The following is a 15,814-nucleotide window of genomic DNA, read 5'->3' as shown; positions in this document are numbered from 1 at the left end:
GGGTCCTAAATTTAAACAAAGGAAACTACCAATGCATGACAAGCAAGTTGGCTGTGAATAACAAGACAGCTTCATTTAAAAGTAGAACAGATGAAGTGCACATGCAATAGTCAATACTGAAAGAACAAGTACATGCATTGCAGCAGATATACCTTCCTTTTGGATAAAAAAGCAAAATAGAAAATGTGACCATCGTGGTTAACAACATAAATTGAGGGTAGCATTAAATCCAAAAAAGAGCCTGATGAAGTTGACAGAAGAAAGCAGCAAGCTTGAGGTCTGAGAGAAGTTTAGAATTTGTAGGAGGATCAGGAAGGGAGGAAAGTTGCAGGGATTATAAAGCAGACTGAAAAGGCTTCAATAAACCATGTAAAAAGAGGAAAAAAAATTAGTAAAGACAAATGCAGGCCCTTTAAAGTCCAAGAAAGGAAAATTCATAATGGAAAACAAGAAAATAGCAGAGCAATTAAACAACTACTTTTGTTCCGTCATCACAGCTGAACACACAAAAAACATCCCAAAAATGCTAGGGAAGGATAAATTAAGAAGGTTAGTATTATTTTAAAAAACAGCTGGAGAAGTTGATGTGGTCAAGAGAGATAGATCCCCAGGATCTGATCATTTCCATCCCTGGGTAATAAAGGAGTTGGTTAAGGAAATAGTAGATGGAATGAATTGTCATCTTCCAAAATCCTGCATATTCTAGATCAGACCTGGCAGATTGGATAGTGGTAAATGTAACCACACTGGTTAAAACTGGAGGAAGAATCCTTAAAAATACCAACTAAATTATGCAAAGTCAAGATGTAAACATGAAAGGGACAGATAGATTTCCAGAAGTTAAAAGTGTCAAGAGCTATGGGAGTGTGAAGGTCTACTGTGTTGAAATAGAGGATCATCCATCAATGAGCTTGATTATTAAATGACCCACTTCTCCTCCTATGTTTCTTAACTGGAGGACCTAACATAGGTTTGAAGATGAACGGTACATGAGGGTCTTCATTACCTTAACTGACAGAATCAGAAAACACAAAGCAACATCTATGCAAATTAAAACAAGATACTGCAAGTTATCTTGCTAAAAGCCAAGGGTGTTAGTGCATTAAGTGTTAAATATATTCATTCTTACAATGCAGCAGGAAACATATGTACATGGCAAAGCTTTTGGAAAGAAAACTTTATAATGGGCAGGAATCTGTGAGCCCTTCCCTTCCTATTCTGATGGTCATAGTTAGTATATGAAGACGACATGAAGTGAAAGCATGAAGGTTTCACTCCAGCTCACTGCATTAACATCGAATTAAGTTTCACTCTTTATTTAGTCTACAAATAAAAGTCTTTTTTTTTGTTCATTTGTGGGGTGTGGATGTCACTGGCTGGGCCAGTATGTATTGCCCATCTCTAGTTGCCCTTGAGAAGGTGGTGGTGAGCTACCTTCTTGAGCTGCTGTAATCCATGTTTTGTAGTGAGACTCACAATGCCATTAGGGAGGGAGTTCCAGAATTTTGCCACAATGACAGTGAAAGAACAGCAATAGATGTCCAAGTCAGGATGGTGATGGTTTGGAGGGGAGCTTGCAAGTGACAGTATTCCCATGTATCCGCTGCCCTTGTCCTTCAAGGTGAAAGAGGTTGTGAGCTTGGAAAGTGCTGTCTAAGAAGCCTTGGTGAATCTGTGAACAAAACATGTTCCCACACAAAAGTAGTTTTTCATAGAGTTGTGATGTACTCTTTAAATCTATTTTATAAGTCACAATTTAAAGCATTTTCCAGAGTGTAAGGGAGGTAAGGAGCTTATTTTCCACAGCAATTACAGCGTGATTGTTCTTTCACAACAATTGTATCATCTTCATCTGAATTGGTTTTCCCTTCACAAAAAAATGCCATTTGTTCATCTGCTCATGCCATGTAAAATGGTCAAAATAAAGCTTCAGAAATACATGAATGAGTGCAATAAAGTGATATTAAATACAAGACCAGAATTTTAAAAAGCATTTGAAGACGTAAATTTTAGCACTGAACAAACTACTGACCAAGCCCTGTAGTAACATAACTCAGACAGAAAGCATGCAAAAGCTTTATGGACTAGGATAGGTGTTTGGAGTGTAAGAGAATCTGCCTCTCAGTTTATCTCTGGAATGCCATGTTCAGCACTGGTGCCTTTGCAACACAAAAAAAAAGGACCTTGCTTTTATTTTCCTCAGGAAGTCCCAAAACAGTGTGTTCCACAGGGATCAGTACTGGGTCTGCTTCTGCTTGTCATTTATATAAACAACTCGGATGAGAATATATGGTGAGGAAGTTTGCAGATGACACCAAAATTGAATAAATAGGAGGTCTTGCATTTTGGCACCACAAACAAGGACAGAACTTATACAATTAATAGTAGGGTTCTGGGTAGTGTTGTAGAACAGAGATGCCAAGGAGTTGAGATACATACTTCTTTGAAATTTGCAGGTAGATACCATGGTTAAGGCAGCGTTGGTGTGCCTGCCTTTATTGCTCAGACCTTTTGAGTATCAGAGGTGGGATGTTGTTGAGGTTGTACAGGACATTACTGAGACCTCTTCTGGAGTACTGTGCGGAGTTCTGGTCACCCGGTTATGGGAAGGATATTCTTAAACTGGAGAGGTTCAGAAAAATTAACCAGATGTGACCGGGAATGGAGAGTTTAAGATATAAAAACACACTGGAAAGCCTTGGATTTACTTCACTGGAGCATAGAAGGTTGAACGGCAACCTTACTGAGGTGTCTAAGATCTTGAGGGGCACAGATTAGGTGAACAACAAGGATCTTTTCCCTAGGGTGGGGAGTTCAAAATTAGGGGGCATATTTTAATGTGAGAAGAGAAAGATTTATAATGGACGGAGGGGCAACTTTTTTTTTTAAAAACACAGAGTGGTTTGTGGAATCAACTACCAGAAAAAGTAATGGATGCAAGTACAGCTTACATTGAAAAGACATTTGGATGGGTTCATGAATAAGAAAGATTTGGAGGGATATGGGCCAAGTGCAGGCAAATGGGACTAGTTTAGTTTGGGAACATGGCCTGGTTGGACTAAAAGGCCCGTTTCCATGCTGCACAATTCTGTGACTATACAGCAATGAACTGTTGATGTGCAGTGAGTGTTAAGGATCAACTGCAGCAACCAGTGTGCAGAAATGTCACAAAATACAAATAAGCAGATAGGCTGTTCTTGGCTGCTGAATGGTAAATGTTAGCTTGGAAATTGGGTTAACTTACCTGCACGTTTTCCAAGTTGTTTCACAGAAGGTTGGATGGATGCTTGAACAGATGGCTAATATCTCTCTCCCCCTCTGGAAAGGCTAATCTTTGGTGTCCACCCTTACTTTTGTTATATGAATGCTACTGAGTATATAGAGTCTACTGCTGAGCATGTTCACAAAAAAAAAGCCTATCCTGGTAGATGATTTTCAATGGTATCTGCAGCTTTATTTTGGACTGTAGCGATTGAACTTGGCTAAATGGCTGCAGTAGCCTGATTAAGAGATGTAGTAGAGGTAGCCATGGAGTCAGACCATCTTCCTGTCTTTTCCATTTAAAAATCCGTAACAGACCAGGATACAAGACAAATGACAGGAGGGCATGGGCCAGTGAAAAAGCAGTAACAAAAAATAAACTGGAGTTATATAAATGAATATCTCAATATTATATTCACTCTTCCAAGCAGCTCTTTAATAGTAAGATCAATTTCTGATTTTCAAGGGAGAGAGACCACAAGTAACAGCACCACCTACTGCAAAATTAAAAAAAAACTACAAAGCTACTTTATGAATACTAATGTGAAACATTTAAACACTCTCAATGCATGATACTCTCAAACTGAAAATAAAAATATCCTTTTCAGTTGACCCCAAACTCTCAATATATTTGAATCTGATATTGTTCACGAAGCTCCTTTAGGCACCAAATACTAAGTTACTATGTAACTATTAACACCTTTTGTACAGCAAGATGAACTCCATACCAATATTTATCAAATAAGCCACAGATATTTGGGAAGATGGCCAAAGATCATGGACGTACAAGGTAGATATGGAGTATCTTAAAAGAGTGATTTTCAGTTGGTGAGCTGTGGCACCCTGGTGTTTCACAACAGGCGAGAAGTGAGCTGCAAAATCTCCGGGAAGCTGTACTGCTGTATCTGGGTAATTCTAAAGACCTTCTCTTCTCTGTGTCTATTATTGAAGACTGTACCTGCTGACCTTTGTCATTGTACATGCAATAGAGAAAGGAAAAACACTCTGTCATGCAGCCAGCTTGCACATAGAGTCATAGAGATGTACAGCACTGAAACAGACCCTTCAGTCCAACTCGTCTATGCCAACCAGATATCCCAACCCAATCTAGTCCCACTTGCCAGCACCCAACATATATCCCTTCAAACCCTTCTTATTCATATATCCATCCAGATGCTTTTTAAATGCTGTAATTGTACCAGCCTCCACCACTTCCTCTGGCAGCTCATTCCATACACTTACCACGCTCTGCATTGCCCCTTAGGTGCCTTTTATATATTTTCCCTCACCCAAAACATACGCCCTCTAGTTCTGGACCTTCCCACCCCAGGGAAAAAAACCTTGTCTATTTATCCTATCCATGCTCCTCGTAATTTTATAAACCTCTATGAGGTCACCCCTCAGCCTCTGATGCTCCAGGGAAAACAGCCCCAGCCTCTTCAGATTCTCCCTTTAGCTCAAAACCTCCAACCCTGGCAACACACTTGTAAATCTTTTCTGAACCCTTTTAAGTTTCACAACATCCTTCTGACAGGATGCGTAGGATTAAACATTTGGTATGAGCACGTGCAATGAGTTTCCATAGTTCTGATCAGAGACGAAACAACACACATGCAATAAAGAGGCACACAGTTGCTGAATGGGTTTGAGCTATAAGGAGAGGTCGAACAGGCTGGTGTTGTTCAACCTGGAGCGTCAGAGGCTGAAGGGTGATCTTATAGCAGTTTATAAAATCATGAGGGGCATGGATAAGGTAAACAGACAAGGTGGGGGAGTCCAGAACTAGAGGGCATAGGTTCAGAGTGAGAGAGGAAAGGTTTAAAAGGGACCTAAGGGGCAACTTTTTCATGTAGAGGGTGGTGCGTGTATTGAATGAACTGCCAGAGGAAGTGGTGGAAGCTGGTACAATTGCAACATTTAAAAGGCATCTGGATGGGTACATGAATAGGAAAGGTTTGGAGGGATATGGGCCAAGTGCTGGCAAATGGGACTAGATTATTTTAGGATAACTGGTCGGCATGGACGAGTTGGACCAAAGGGTTTGTTTCCGTGCTGCACATCTCTAAGACTCTACAGCTGTTAAACTGGTCTCCCTGCCTAGACACATTTTCACATTATAAAACAAATAACGTGTTTGGATTTTTTTTTTAGTTATGTCACTATAACTGTCACTTGAGGTCCTGAAGAAGGGTTACACCCGAAAGGTCGACTTCTACACTTCCTAATGCTCCCTGGCTTACTGTGTTCTTCCAGCCTCCTGCCTGTCTACTCTGGATCTTCATGGACAGGCAATGCTGCTTGTTACTAACTTAAATGTCGCACCTGCACAAATTAAGTTGGCAAACACTGCGTTGGTACAAAGTAAGACGCCATTTACAGATGAAACATTCATCTCTGGTGAATAAACACATTCAATACTTTAAGCTTGAGGGGACAAAACATCACACAGACCCAACACCTGATGGACTGTGCTCAAGTATTGCATAAACCACAAGATACCAGTTATCAGGTGTTGAGCTTGCAGCAACATCAAAGCTGCCCCATATTATTTCAGAAACCTTAATCATGCCTATATGTAAAAAATCATAGATGGGATGACAGGAGCTGATACTGCAAATAAAATCAACAAAGTTCCACTCTCTGATAATGGTTAAATGGCAAATTGATGACATGTCAGCTGATATCGAAAGGTACTGAAAGTGAAGTTAGCTCCTAATGGGAAGGTTGCTTTATAAATTGACGAGTCTACCAATATAAGCAGACACTGCCAGCTGCTGGTCATCATTTGATATGTTTATGTGAATCCCACTGTGGAGATTTTTTTCTACTCTAAGGAGCTACTGATTCGTGCGCCTATTGAAGAAATATTTTGGGTAAAAGTTACCTACTCGAGGGAAAACAAACCTACCTGGTCCATGTGTTTGAGCATTTTCACTTACGGAGCAGTCCCCGTGAGGAAGAAATTAAAAGCATGTGTCAGTAAGCTGAAACAGCAAAATCCTGACCTTCAGATGAACCACAGCATCCTCCTTCGTGAAGTTCTTTTAGCCAAAACAATACCAATAGGGTAAGCTGCTGGATTAGAGCAAGCTGTGAATTACATAAAATCGTGGCCATCAAAATCACAGTTGATCACTATTCTGTGTGCAGAGATGAGGGTCAAAGAGTTTACCGTTGGAGATGTAATGGTTAATGCTGGTGAAGGTTCACACCCAAGTTCATGAGCCCAGAAGAGGAATGACACAGAGTGTGCAACAACGCATGAACCGTCTTATAAGAAGTTACAATCTGATGGTAACTGGCGAGCTAAGTTGGAATATACTTCAGATCTTTTCAGCCTTCTCAGTGAGCTGAATACTAAATCTCATAAGGAGGAACAAGATGATCCTGACCACCAGTGGTAAACTTCAAGGTTTCAGGTGAAAATTAGGCCTTTGGCAAGAGACAGTGGCTGGGGTTTCACTCTAGGTGTTTCCACCAACATCATCAGTTGCAGACATTGCTGTCAAGATGCACAGCCTTACATTCAAACACATCTGAGCAGTGTAAGAAAAGTCCAAATTCTCCTGCTTCTCAACAAATGTGGAAGACTACAACTGGATGCATGATCCATTCAATCTCCTGATTCATCACAAAAGCTATGTAGTCCGATTTTTCCTTTTAACATCAGAGTTATGGATGGATCCCACAATGAAGCTGAAGTCTGGAGAGGTGTTATAGTGTGTGTTTTGGCTGACTGTGGTACATGAATATTCAAAGATCTCTGACCATGCTATTGTTGTACTCTTGCCATTTGCGACAATGTACCTCTGCGAGCCAGCATTTTCAAACTGGTGAACAGGAGGTGGTGCTTGTTGGTTGAGCAAGGTGGCCCTCTCCTCAATTCCTCCCTGGATCAAAAGGCTCTGTACAAAGTGGCACTCACCACCACTAACCTGGCAATTTGTGATTTATTCGACTTTGCATTTTACTCTGATTCATTGCTCATGAATAATTCGAAACAGTCAAGTTGAGCAGATTTTGAAAATGTGCCTGTGCTCACAGTTGAAGATGTTGTATTTTTGCCAGTGGATTTGAATCATTAATGCTTCTGAATCTTCTTTAGCTTGCTGTATGCACGATGTTGCAAACCTTTCTAGTGAGGCTGTAACCACAGTAAAGAGTCAAAAGGTGCGGCACTGGAAAAGCACAGTAGGTCAGGCACCATCCGAGAAGCAGGAAAGTCGATATTTTAAGCATAAGCCGGATAAAGCACTTAAGCCTAAAACGATGACTCTCTTGCTCCTTGGATGCTGCGTGACCTGCTGTGCTTTTCCAGTGCCACACTTTTCTATTTTGACTCTCCAGCATCTGCAGTCTTCACCTTCTCCTGTAACCACAGTAAATGCAAGTAAACATGGCATTTATGAAAAATCAATTCAGCTGAGAAAAGTGGATATGCCATGGAATTTATTGCTTCGTTAAAGTGCCTTCAAACATGAAAAGATTGGGAACCAATGTGTTTAAGGATAGGGAGGGAGAGGGGAAGAGATGGTTGGAGAAAAAATGCCTGAGCTGAAAATGTATTGCTGGAAAAGGGCAGTAGGTCAGGCAGCATCCAAGGAGCAGGAGAATCGACGTTTTGGGCATGAGCCCTTCTTCCTGAAGAAGGGCTCATGCCCGAAACGTCGATTCTCTTGCTCCTTGGATACTGCCTGACCTACTGCGCTTTTCCAGCAACACATTTTCAGCTCTGATCTCCAGCATTTGCAGTCCTCACTTTCTCCAAGAAAATGCCTGAGTTTGGACCCTTGGCAACTGGAGGCACGGCTATCAAGAATCAGCAAAATTGGATAAGTGAGACACTTCAGAGGATCGCAGGGTGCAGGTGGTTACAGACATCAGGAACATTAACACCAAGAGGAGATCTAGAAACAATGGCGAACACTTAAAAATCGAAGCATTACTCAATTTGGCAAGGTGAGCTCAGGTGTGATGGGTAAATGCTACTTGTAGAGTCCTACAGCACAGAAACAGATCCTTTGGTCCAAAACAGTCCATGCTGACCATAATCCCAAACTAAACTAGTCCCACCTGTCTGCTCTTAGCCCAGTTGCAGCTGAATTTAAGGAGGTTGTAAGAAGGAAACATGATCATAATCAAGTCTAGAGGTAACACAGGTACAGATGACAGAGAGTTGCAGTTGGTGAACGGAGGTAAGGATGGAGTCAGACCCTGGAAAGGAGGTGGAAATTGGTGTTATAATGTGTGGTCAGAAGCTCATTGCAGGGTTAAGAGCAAATCAAGGTTGTCAGCAATCTATGTCAATATCCAACTGTGTCCGAGAAAATTGATTAAGTCAGGGGCTGGAGAATAGAGTTTGTGGCAGGTACCAAAGACAACAGCTCCAGCCTCCTAATATTTAGATTGAGAAAATGTTTGGTCATCTGGTTCTGAAAGTTGGACAAGAAATCTGGTCATTTGAAGTGACTGATGGAATCCAGAGGTGGCAGCAGTGTGGAGATAGCTATTGTCCATATAAATTTGAAACCTGACATTGTGCTTTTGGTTGTTATTGTGGGGCAGCACATTGATGAAAAGTAGAAGTAGGCCAAGGAGAAACCCTTAGGAGCCACCACAAGGAACCATGTAGGAGAAGGAAGAGAAACAGTTGATGCCAGTTCTCTGGTTTCTTTCTAGGTAAGAATGGACAAGGCAAGTGCAGTTCCATCCAGCTGGATGACAGTGGAGAGAAGATGGTGTGATCAACTATGTCAAAAGCAGCAGTCAGGTCAAGGAGGAAGAGGAGGGATAGATTGACTTTGTCAGACTCACAGTAGATGTTTTTTGTGACTCTTAGAAGAGCAGTCAGGTGTGACAGAGATGGAAACCTGAGAGATTCAAACGCAAAGATCTGGGAAAGATGAGCAGGGAAGGGGAGAGAAGTTATTACCAAAACAGTTTCATATCTGTACATGTACCAATTGATTACATGTAAAATAATTCCGTCTTACAGAAATTCACATTCTACCTTTATCATAGGAGTATAAAGTTAAAAATCACACAACACCAGGTTATAGTCCAACAGGTTTAATTGGAAGCACACTAGCTTTCGGAGCGACGCTCCTTCATCAGGTGATTGTGGAGGGCTTGATCATAACACAGAATTTATAGCAAAAATTTACAGTGTGATGTAACTGCAAATTTTTGCTATAAATTCTGTGTTACGATCGAGCCCTCCACAATCACCTGATAAAGGTACGTTGCTCCGAAAGCTAGTGTGCTTCCAATTAAACCTGTTGGACTATAACCTGGTGTTGTGTGATTTTTAACTTTGTACATCCCAGTCCAACACTGACATCTCCAAATCATATGAGTATAGTTTTAGAAGAGGCTGAATTATTTCTAACTTTGTCTTGTTCATCCCCACATGAAAATGCAGACTACAGTGGTGGTGAATTTTAACAGATGACTGGGAAATTCTTGTTCTTGCAGTACAAAATCTAGCCATGAGAATGAAGTTTCACTTTTTCCATTTAAAACATACCAACTGAACTAAAACTCAAATTTGGGGAAGAGACAAGAACACATCTGCATATTAAAGGAGTGCTGTTCAAAAGAATCACAGAGCACACATTATTTTTCTCCCCATCACTGAATAGAAGTGAGTAGGAATAAGCATCTGCTGAATGGTTGCATGGCATTCAGATATAAAACCAGGCCTGCATTGTTACATTCTAAGTGAGCAGAAATAGCTCTGTGGTTAAAGTATTTTTTAGTTACTAACTCAATGTTGACCATTTTTAGTTAGCTTGTCAAAACCACTCAATTTAAACACATTTCCTCTTTCACCTGCACTCTAGGAACAACTGGAATGCTCTTGTAAAAATAAAAATGAAGTGTTGCATTAAAATGACTTCCAATTATCCAAACCAGCTAAAATTCTAGCGTACTTAAGAGAAAATGCATTTCTGCTAACAAGGAACAATCAATCTTCTAAATTACAAAGTAAGAATACAACTTACACAGTGTGAAATAAAGGGCAAATGCCAAATCTATATAAATAATTAGTCAAGTCACAGCTTAAAAAAAAACAAATCCAATTTTGGATGCCATACTTTACATGAATTCCAGAACTGGACAACAGGAGACATTTATTAATATCAGAGATGAAGAGGAAACTAGGGTATTAGATAACCTTTTTCACTAGAATATTGGATATGAAAACAGCTGGTAAAAGTAGAATTGGCTCATGTGCAGGAAGCAGCGAATGGAGATAAGTGGCTCTTTTTCAGGTTGGTGACCTGTGATCAGTGGGGTTCCACATGGATCACAAGTATTGGGACCACAACTGTTTACAATATATTTTAATGACTTGGAGGATGGAAACAGAAGTATTATATCCAAATTTGTAGATGATACAAAAAACAGGTTGCAAAAGTAGTACAAATAGTTGAGAGAGAGACATTGATAGGTTAACTAAGTGGACAAATAGTTGGCAAATGGAGTAGAATGTGGGAAAATGTGAAGTTGCTCACTTCAGAAGGGAGAACAAAATAACAACATATTATTTGAATAAGAACTGCAGACAGCTGCAACACAAAGACACTTGAGAGTGCTGTGCATGAAACACAGAAAGGTCACACACAGGTGCAGCAAGTCACCAGGAAGGCCACTGGAATGTTAGCCCTTATTTCAAAAGGGATGGAGTAGGGTTGGGGTTAGCAGCACAAGAGTAGGGAAGTCTTACTGCATCCAGTACAAAGTGCTGCTAAGACCTCATCTGGAGTACTGTGAACAGCTTTGGTTCCCATATTTAAGGAAAGATATTATATTGGAGGCAGCTCTGAGAACGTTCATTAAGATGATCCCTGGTATAGAACAAAGGCTCAACTGATTGGGATTCTACTCACTGGAGTTTTGAAGGATGAGAGGTGATCTCATTGGAACGTTAAAAAGCTTAAGTAAAGCTGAGAGGATATTTCTCCTCATGGCAGTGTCTAGGACCAGAGGGCTAGTCTCAGAATAAAGGGATACCAAATAAAGACTGAAAAGAGGAGGATTTTTTTCCTCTGAGGGTTGAGTGTCTTCGGAGCTCCCTGCCACAGAGCACTGTGGGGACAGAGTACTCGCCTATTTTTAAGGCTGAGACAGATTCTTGATCAGTAGGGGAATCAAGGGTTAAGCAGAAAATGTAGGAAAATGGGTATGCAGAATGTCAGATCAACCATGAGCCTATCCAATGGTACAGCAGGTTTGGAGCCAAACAGTTTTCTCCTGTTGATATTTCTTATGGTCCATGATCTAAATGCTTGAAATTTTATAAGGTTTGGTCAAGCTAAAAATGATCTCTTATTGTGGAAGGCAAAATGAAATGAAATGAAGAACAAAGCAGGAGATTAGGAGAGTTTACTATGCTTAACGCTGTTGGTATTTGGGATCTCAGTAAGAATTTGTATTTTAACAGCATCCTTAAAAACAAAGGAACCTACTGACTAGCATAAGAAAAACAGATGCTGAGGCAAGGAGACAAATTAATTAAGAAAGGTGACAAGAGTTTTGGCTAAAAAATACTGAATTTGAGAATTTTTCAAGGCTGAAATGGAGACCTAGCCAGCAATAGCCACATTTCAAATACAAATTTTAAAATAAAGAACAAGATTGAACCAGCCGAATTATTGGTTGTCAATAGCAAGGCAAAAGGGAGAGAAAGGAGAGCAAGAGACTGAAACCGGAGAATCTCAGCATTCAGCAGAGGATGTCGATTCTAAATCACTCCCTCCACAATATTACAAACCTTTCTTCTTTCTCGCACCACCACCACCCTTCCCCCACCCCATGCTCGTCCATCAATTTGTGCTGTCCCTGTACTTGAACATAAAATTCTTCCTGCAAATGTGTTGCTGGTCAAAGCACAGCAGGTTAGGCAGCATCCCCCTGAGATGCTGCCTAACCTGCTGTGCTTTGACCAGCAACACATTTGCAGCTGTGATCTCCAGCATCTGCAGACCTCATTTTTTACCCATAAAATTCTTCCTGTTCACATGAAAGATGACTGAATTGAAAAAAAATAACTGTTTCTCTTTTCACAGATAACAGTTTCTATCTTATTTCAGATTTTTAGCATCCACAGTATTTTATTTAAAACTCACTCATGGGACATGGATGTTGCTGGCTAAGCCAGCCCTAAATGTCAGAAAGAAGGTGCATAAATGAGCTGTCTCCTTAAACTACTGCAGTCCTTAGCGTAGGGCCACCCACAGTGTTGTTAGGAAGGGAGTTCCAGGATTTTCACCCAACAACAGTGAAGGACCAAGACAGGATGAGGAGGCTTGAAAAGATATAAACATAGAAACTGCTTCTACTGGGTGGAGGGTTAGTAGGCAGAGGACGCAGGTTTAAGACAATCAGCAAATGAACCACCAGGTGATGGTGTTCCCATCTATTTGCTGCTCTTGACCTGCATTACCCTTTAACAATGTTAAATAATTTGGCTCCTCCATATCATTTAAACAATGAGTTAGCCTAAATCAGTAAGGATGAGGAGTCTTGTGGAACTGAATATAAACTGCAGGATGTTGGACAAGTTGATGTTGAGAAATGACAAACTAAAGTCAGAAATTTCACGAAGAAGTTGTACAAACTTATTTTGCTGAAGATTTAATAGAGGTTTTTAAAATTACATATGGTTTTGGAAAGATTTAGAAGTAGAAACTACTTCTATTGTACAGAGGGTCAGTAGGCAGAGGACACAGGTTTAAGATAATCAGCAAATGAACCACAGGAGATTTGTTTCCTGCAGACATTTGTCATGTTACTTGCAGCCTGAAATGGCGGTGGATGATTCAATGATAGCTTTCATAAGAATATTGAATAGGAAAAATTTGCAAGCTTCAAGAGAAGAGCAAGGAAAGTATTACCAACAGGATAGCTTTGATAGAGCAAGCACAGACACGATGTGCTGAATGGCCATGTACAAAAGATGCTGAAAATGTGTTGCTGGAAAAGCACAGCAGGTCAGGCAGCATCCAAGGAACAGGAGAATCGACGTTTCGGACATAAGCCCTTCTTCAGGAATGCCCGAAACGTCGATTCTACTGTTCCTTGGATGCTGCCTGACCTGCTGCACTTTTCCAGCAACACATTTTCAGCTCTGATCTCCAGCATCTGCAGACCTCACTTTTTCCGCTAAGAGATACAAGACCAACTTGATTATTTTTTTTCCTCACTCTGTATGGTATAGCTCTTTACATCCTACAATTCAATGCCACATATCTTTTTGAGAAGAAACGTGCATATTCTTGGAGCAAATTTTGCCAAAACAGTGAAACAAAACAAATGAAATAAGGTGTTGCATATCTAAAAATAGAAAGATCTCAATGTACTGAACAAATGGTGGGGTGCAGTATAACACAGCAGAATCACATATACAGAATAATCTGATTCTAGCCCAAGGTGTTGGCCAGACAGTTTTTTTTTTCATTTCTCAAGACATTTAACACCATACTTATCTACCAGAAAAGCCAGACTGGGCTTGACAGAATTACCACAAAAAAGGTGGCATCTCTGCCAACATGGCTCTCCCTCTATACTGTACCTTAAATAGGTACACTATAGTGACAACCTTAAATAGCAGACTTGAACTCACCAATTCACACAAAATTCACACAAAAGCAGGTGTGCTACCCATTGAGCTTTATGTAAAGCTTTGGGATTCCACTAGACAGAGTTTAAATTTACCTGCCATCATAGCTACAAGACTAGCCTTGTAGATGTTTGTTAATGATCCCAGTTCTCCTGTTCCGAGTATAGTCTTCATATGGGCTTCCCCACAAGCATCATGGCATTGTTGAATCTCGTTATACAATTCTAGAAACACAATAAATATTGAGAGCTTTAAACAGAAAATAGCAATATGAAAATATGCTTTTCCATTTTTCTTAATGGTCCTATCCTTGATACATCAGTGTCACTTTCGCCAAAATGCTATGTCGAATATGCTCCCTTCTCTGTAAGCTGCTTGCAATTTCCCATTCTGCCCTCTTTGATATAAGCTTCGACCTTGTCTCTCAGATGTGATCCTATGGTGAAGGTACACTGACACACTCAATTTTTGTATTTTTTTTTCTCCTTCATGGGATGAGAGAATCTCTGGCCAGCCCAGAGGACAGTTAAGTGCCAACCACATTGCTGTGGGTGTGAACATACATCCAAGCCAGATAGCAGTTTTCATCCCTAAAGGACAGTGTACCAGGTGGGTTTTTCTAATAATTGACAATGGTTTTATAGTCCTCATGAGGTTCCCAATTCCAGGTATGTATTGAATTCAGATTCCATCATCTGTGCTGGTAGAATTTGAATCCGGGTCCCTAGAACACAATCAGGTTCTCTGGATCTCGTGATAATACAACAAGGCCATCACCTCCCATTTCAGCTGATTGGCTTCCTGGCACACTACATGAGGATGGTTAAGAGTCAAATAAATTGCTGGGAGACTGAGAACTGGGAATCATATATTGACCAGAAAAACTAAGTTTCTCAGGTTTCCTTCTCTAGAAAACTCACTGGTTCTAATTGACAAACAAAACTAAGAATTCTCAAACCGTCAGTTGTTACACTACCATAACCAAGAAGTTGACTGGTAAATATCAGGCAGGAAACACTTTGCAGCTGAAATGAAAATTAACCCGAAGTATGAGAGACACTGAAGCATCCAACCAAACTTACAAATTCTGCCAATACATAAACTAACGTAACACAATTCATATCTAATCTTTCCTTTCCTGCTTCTGGACATGAACTCTAATCAAACTCCCCAACTGAATTAAGATTAAGAAATTATAGAGTGCTTAATAGAAGTCTGATGAATAGTGATTAGTGGCAAGCTCTGAGCCAAAGGGGGAAGCCTTCTTCTGTTAATCAAAGGAGCTAGCCTCAGTGATGACAAACATATTTTATAACAGAAGAAAAAGAACCAGCAATTTTAAGAGAACTTGTTGAAAAAAGAGAATGCAGCAGGTAATCACAGCAGTACATACAATTTATTTTTAAACAAAGTATAAGCAACGTCCAAATAATTCTTACTTGCAAACAATTAAACAGCCCTTACCTTCCCACTGGCCTTTCAGCACCAAGGTTCTGTTAATTACAATGTCAATTTCTCTAGCACCTTCTGCAACAGCCATTTTTATCTCCTGCAAACGTATCGCCAGTGGTGTCTGCCCAGCAGGAAAACCAGTAGCCACTGATACATTAAAACAATGTCATAATTTAAGTAGAATTGAGACAAAGAAGTAAATTAAATTTCTATTGTGCTTCTCTACAATTTTTGCAGTATGATATAAAGACAAAAGAGATCCATGAAATTTAACTATGGAAGAAAGACTAAGGCAGAAAGAGACCAATGAGAAATTGAAGTCACAATCAAAGAGTCTAAGTACTTCCAAAAATAGTGTAGAACTAGGCATAGAATAGCAGAAGACAGGAATACAATTGAGTGACTGTGGAACAGAGGACTGGAAAGATCTAGTGTTACACAAGTAGAGGACACATGCAAGCATGTATGGCAGCAGGA

General features: G+C 40.2%; 1 protein-coding gene across 1 annotated transcript in view; it reads right to left on the bottom strand.

The window, feature by feature from the left end:
- dera (deoxyribose-phosphate aldolase (putative)) overlaps positions 1-15,814 on the bottom strand; it is a 44,979-nt gene that overhangs the window by 13,343 nt on the left and 15,822 nt on the right. The window contains exons 5-6 of the mRNA XM_060843217.1: positions 15,350-15,484; positions 13,981-14,109 (exon numbers count right to left, since the gene is read on the bottom strand). Of these exons, the coding sequence (XP_060699200.1) occupies positions 13,981-14,109; positions 15,350-15,484 (264 nt within the window). The remainder of the gene's footprint in view (positions 1-13,980; positions 14,110-15,349; positions 15,485-15,814) is intronic.

Source organism: Hemiscyllium ocellatum, chromosome 23 (assembly GCF_020745735.1).
Source record: "Hemiscyllium ocellatum isolate sHemOce1 chromosome 23, sHemOce1.pat.X.cur, whole genome shotgun sequence".
NCBI lineage: Eukaryota > Metazoa > Chordata > Chondrichthyes > Orectolobiformes > Hemiscylliidae > Hemiscyllium > Hemiscyllium ocellatum.
The sequence above is the reverse complement of the archived record's forward strand: the minus strand, read 5'-3'. Positions and strand labels throughout refer to the sequence as shown.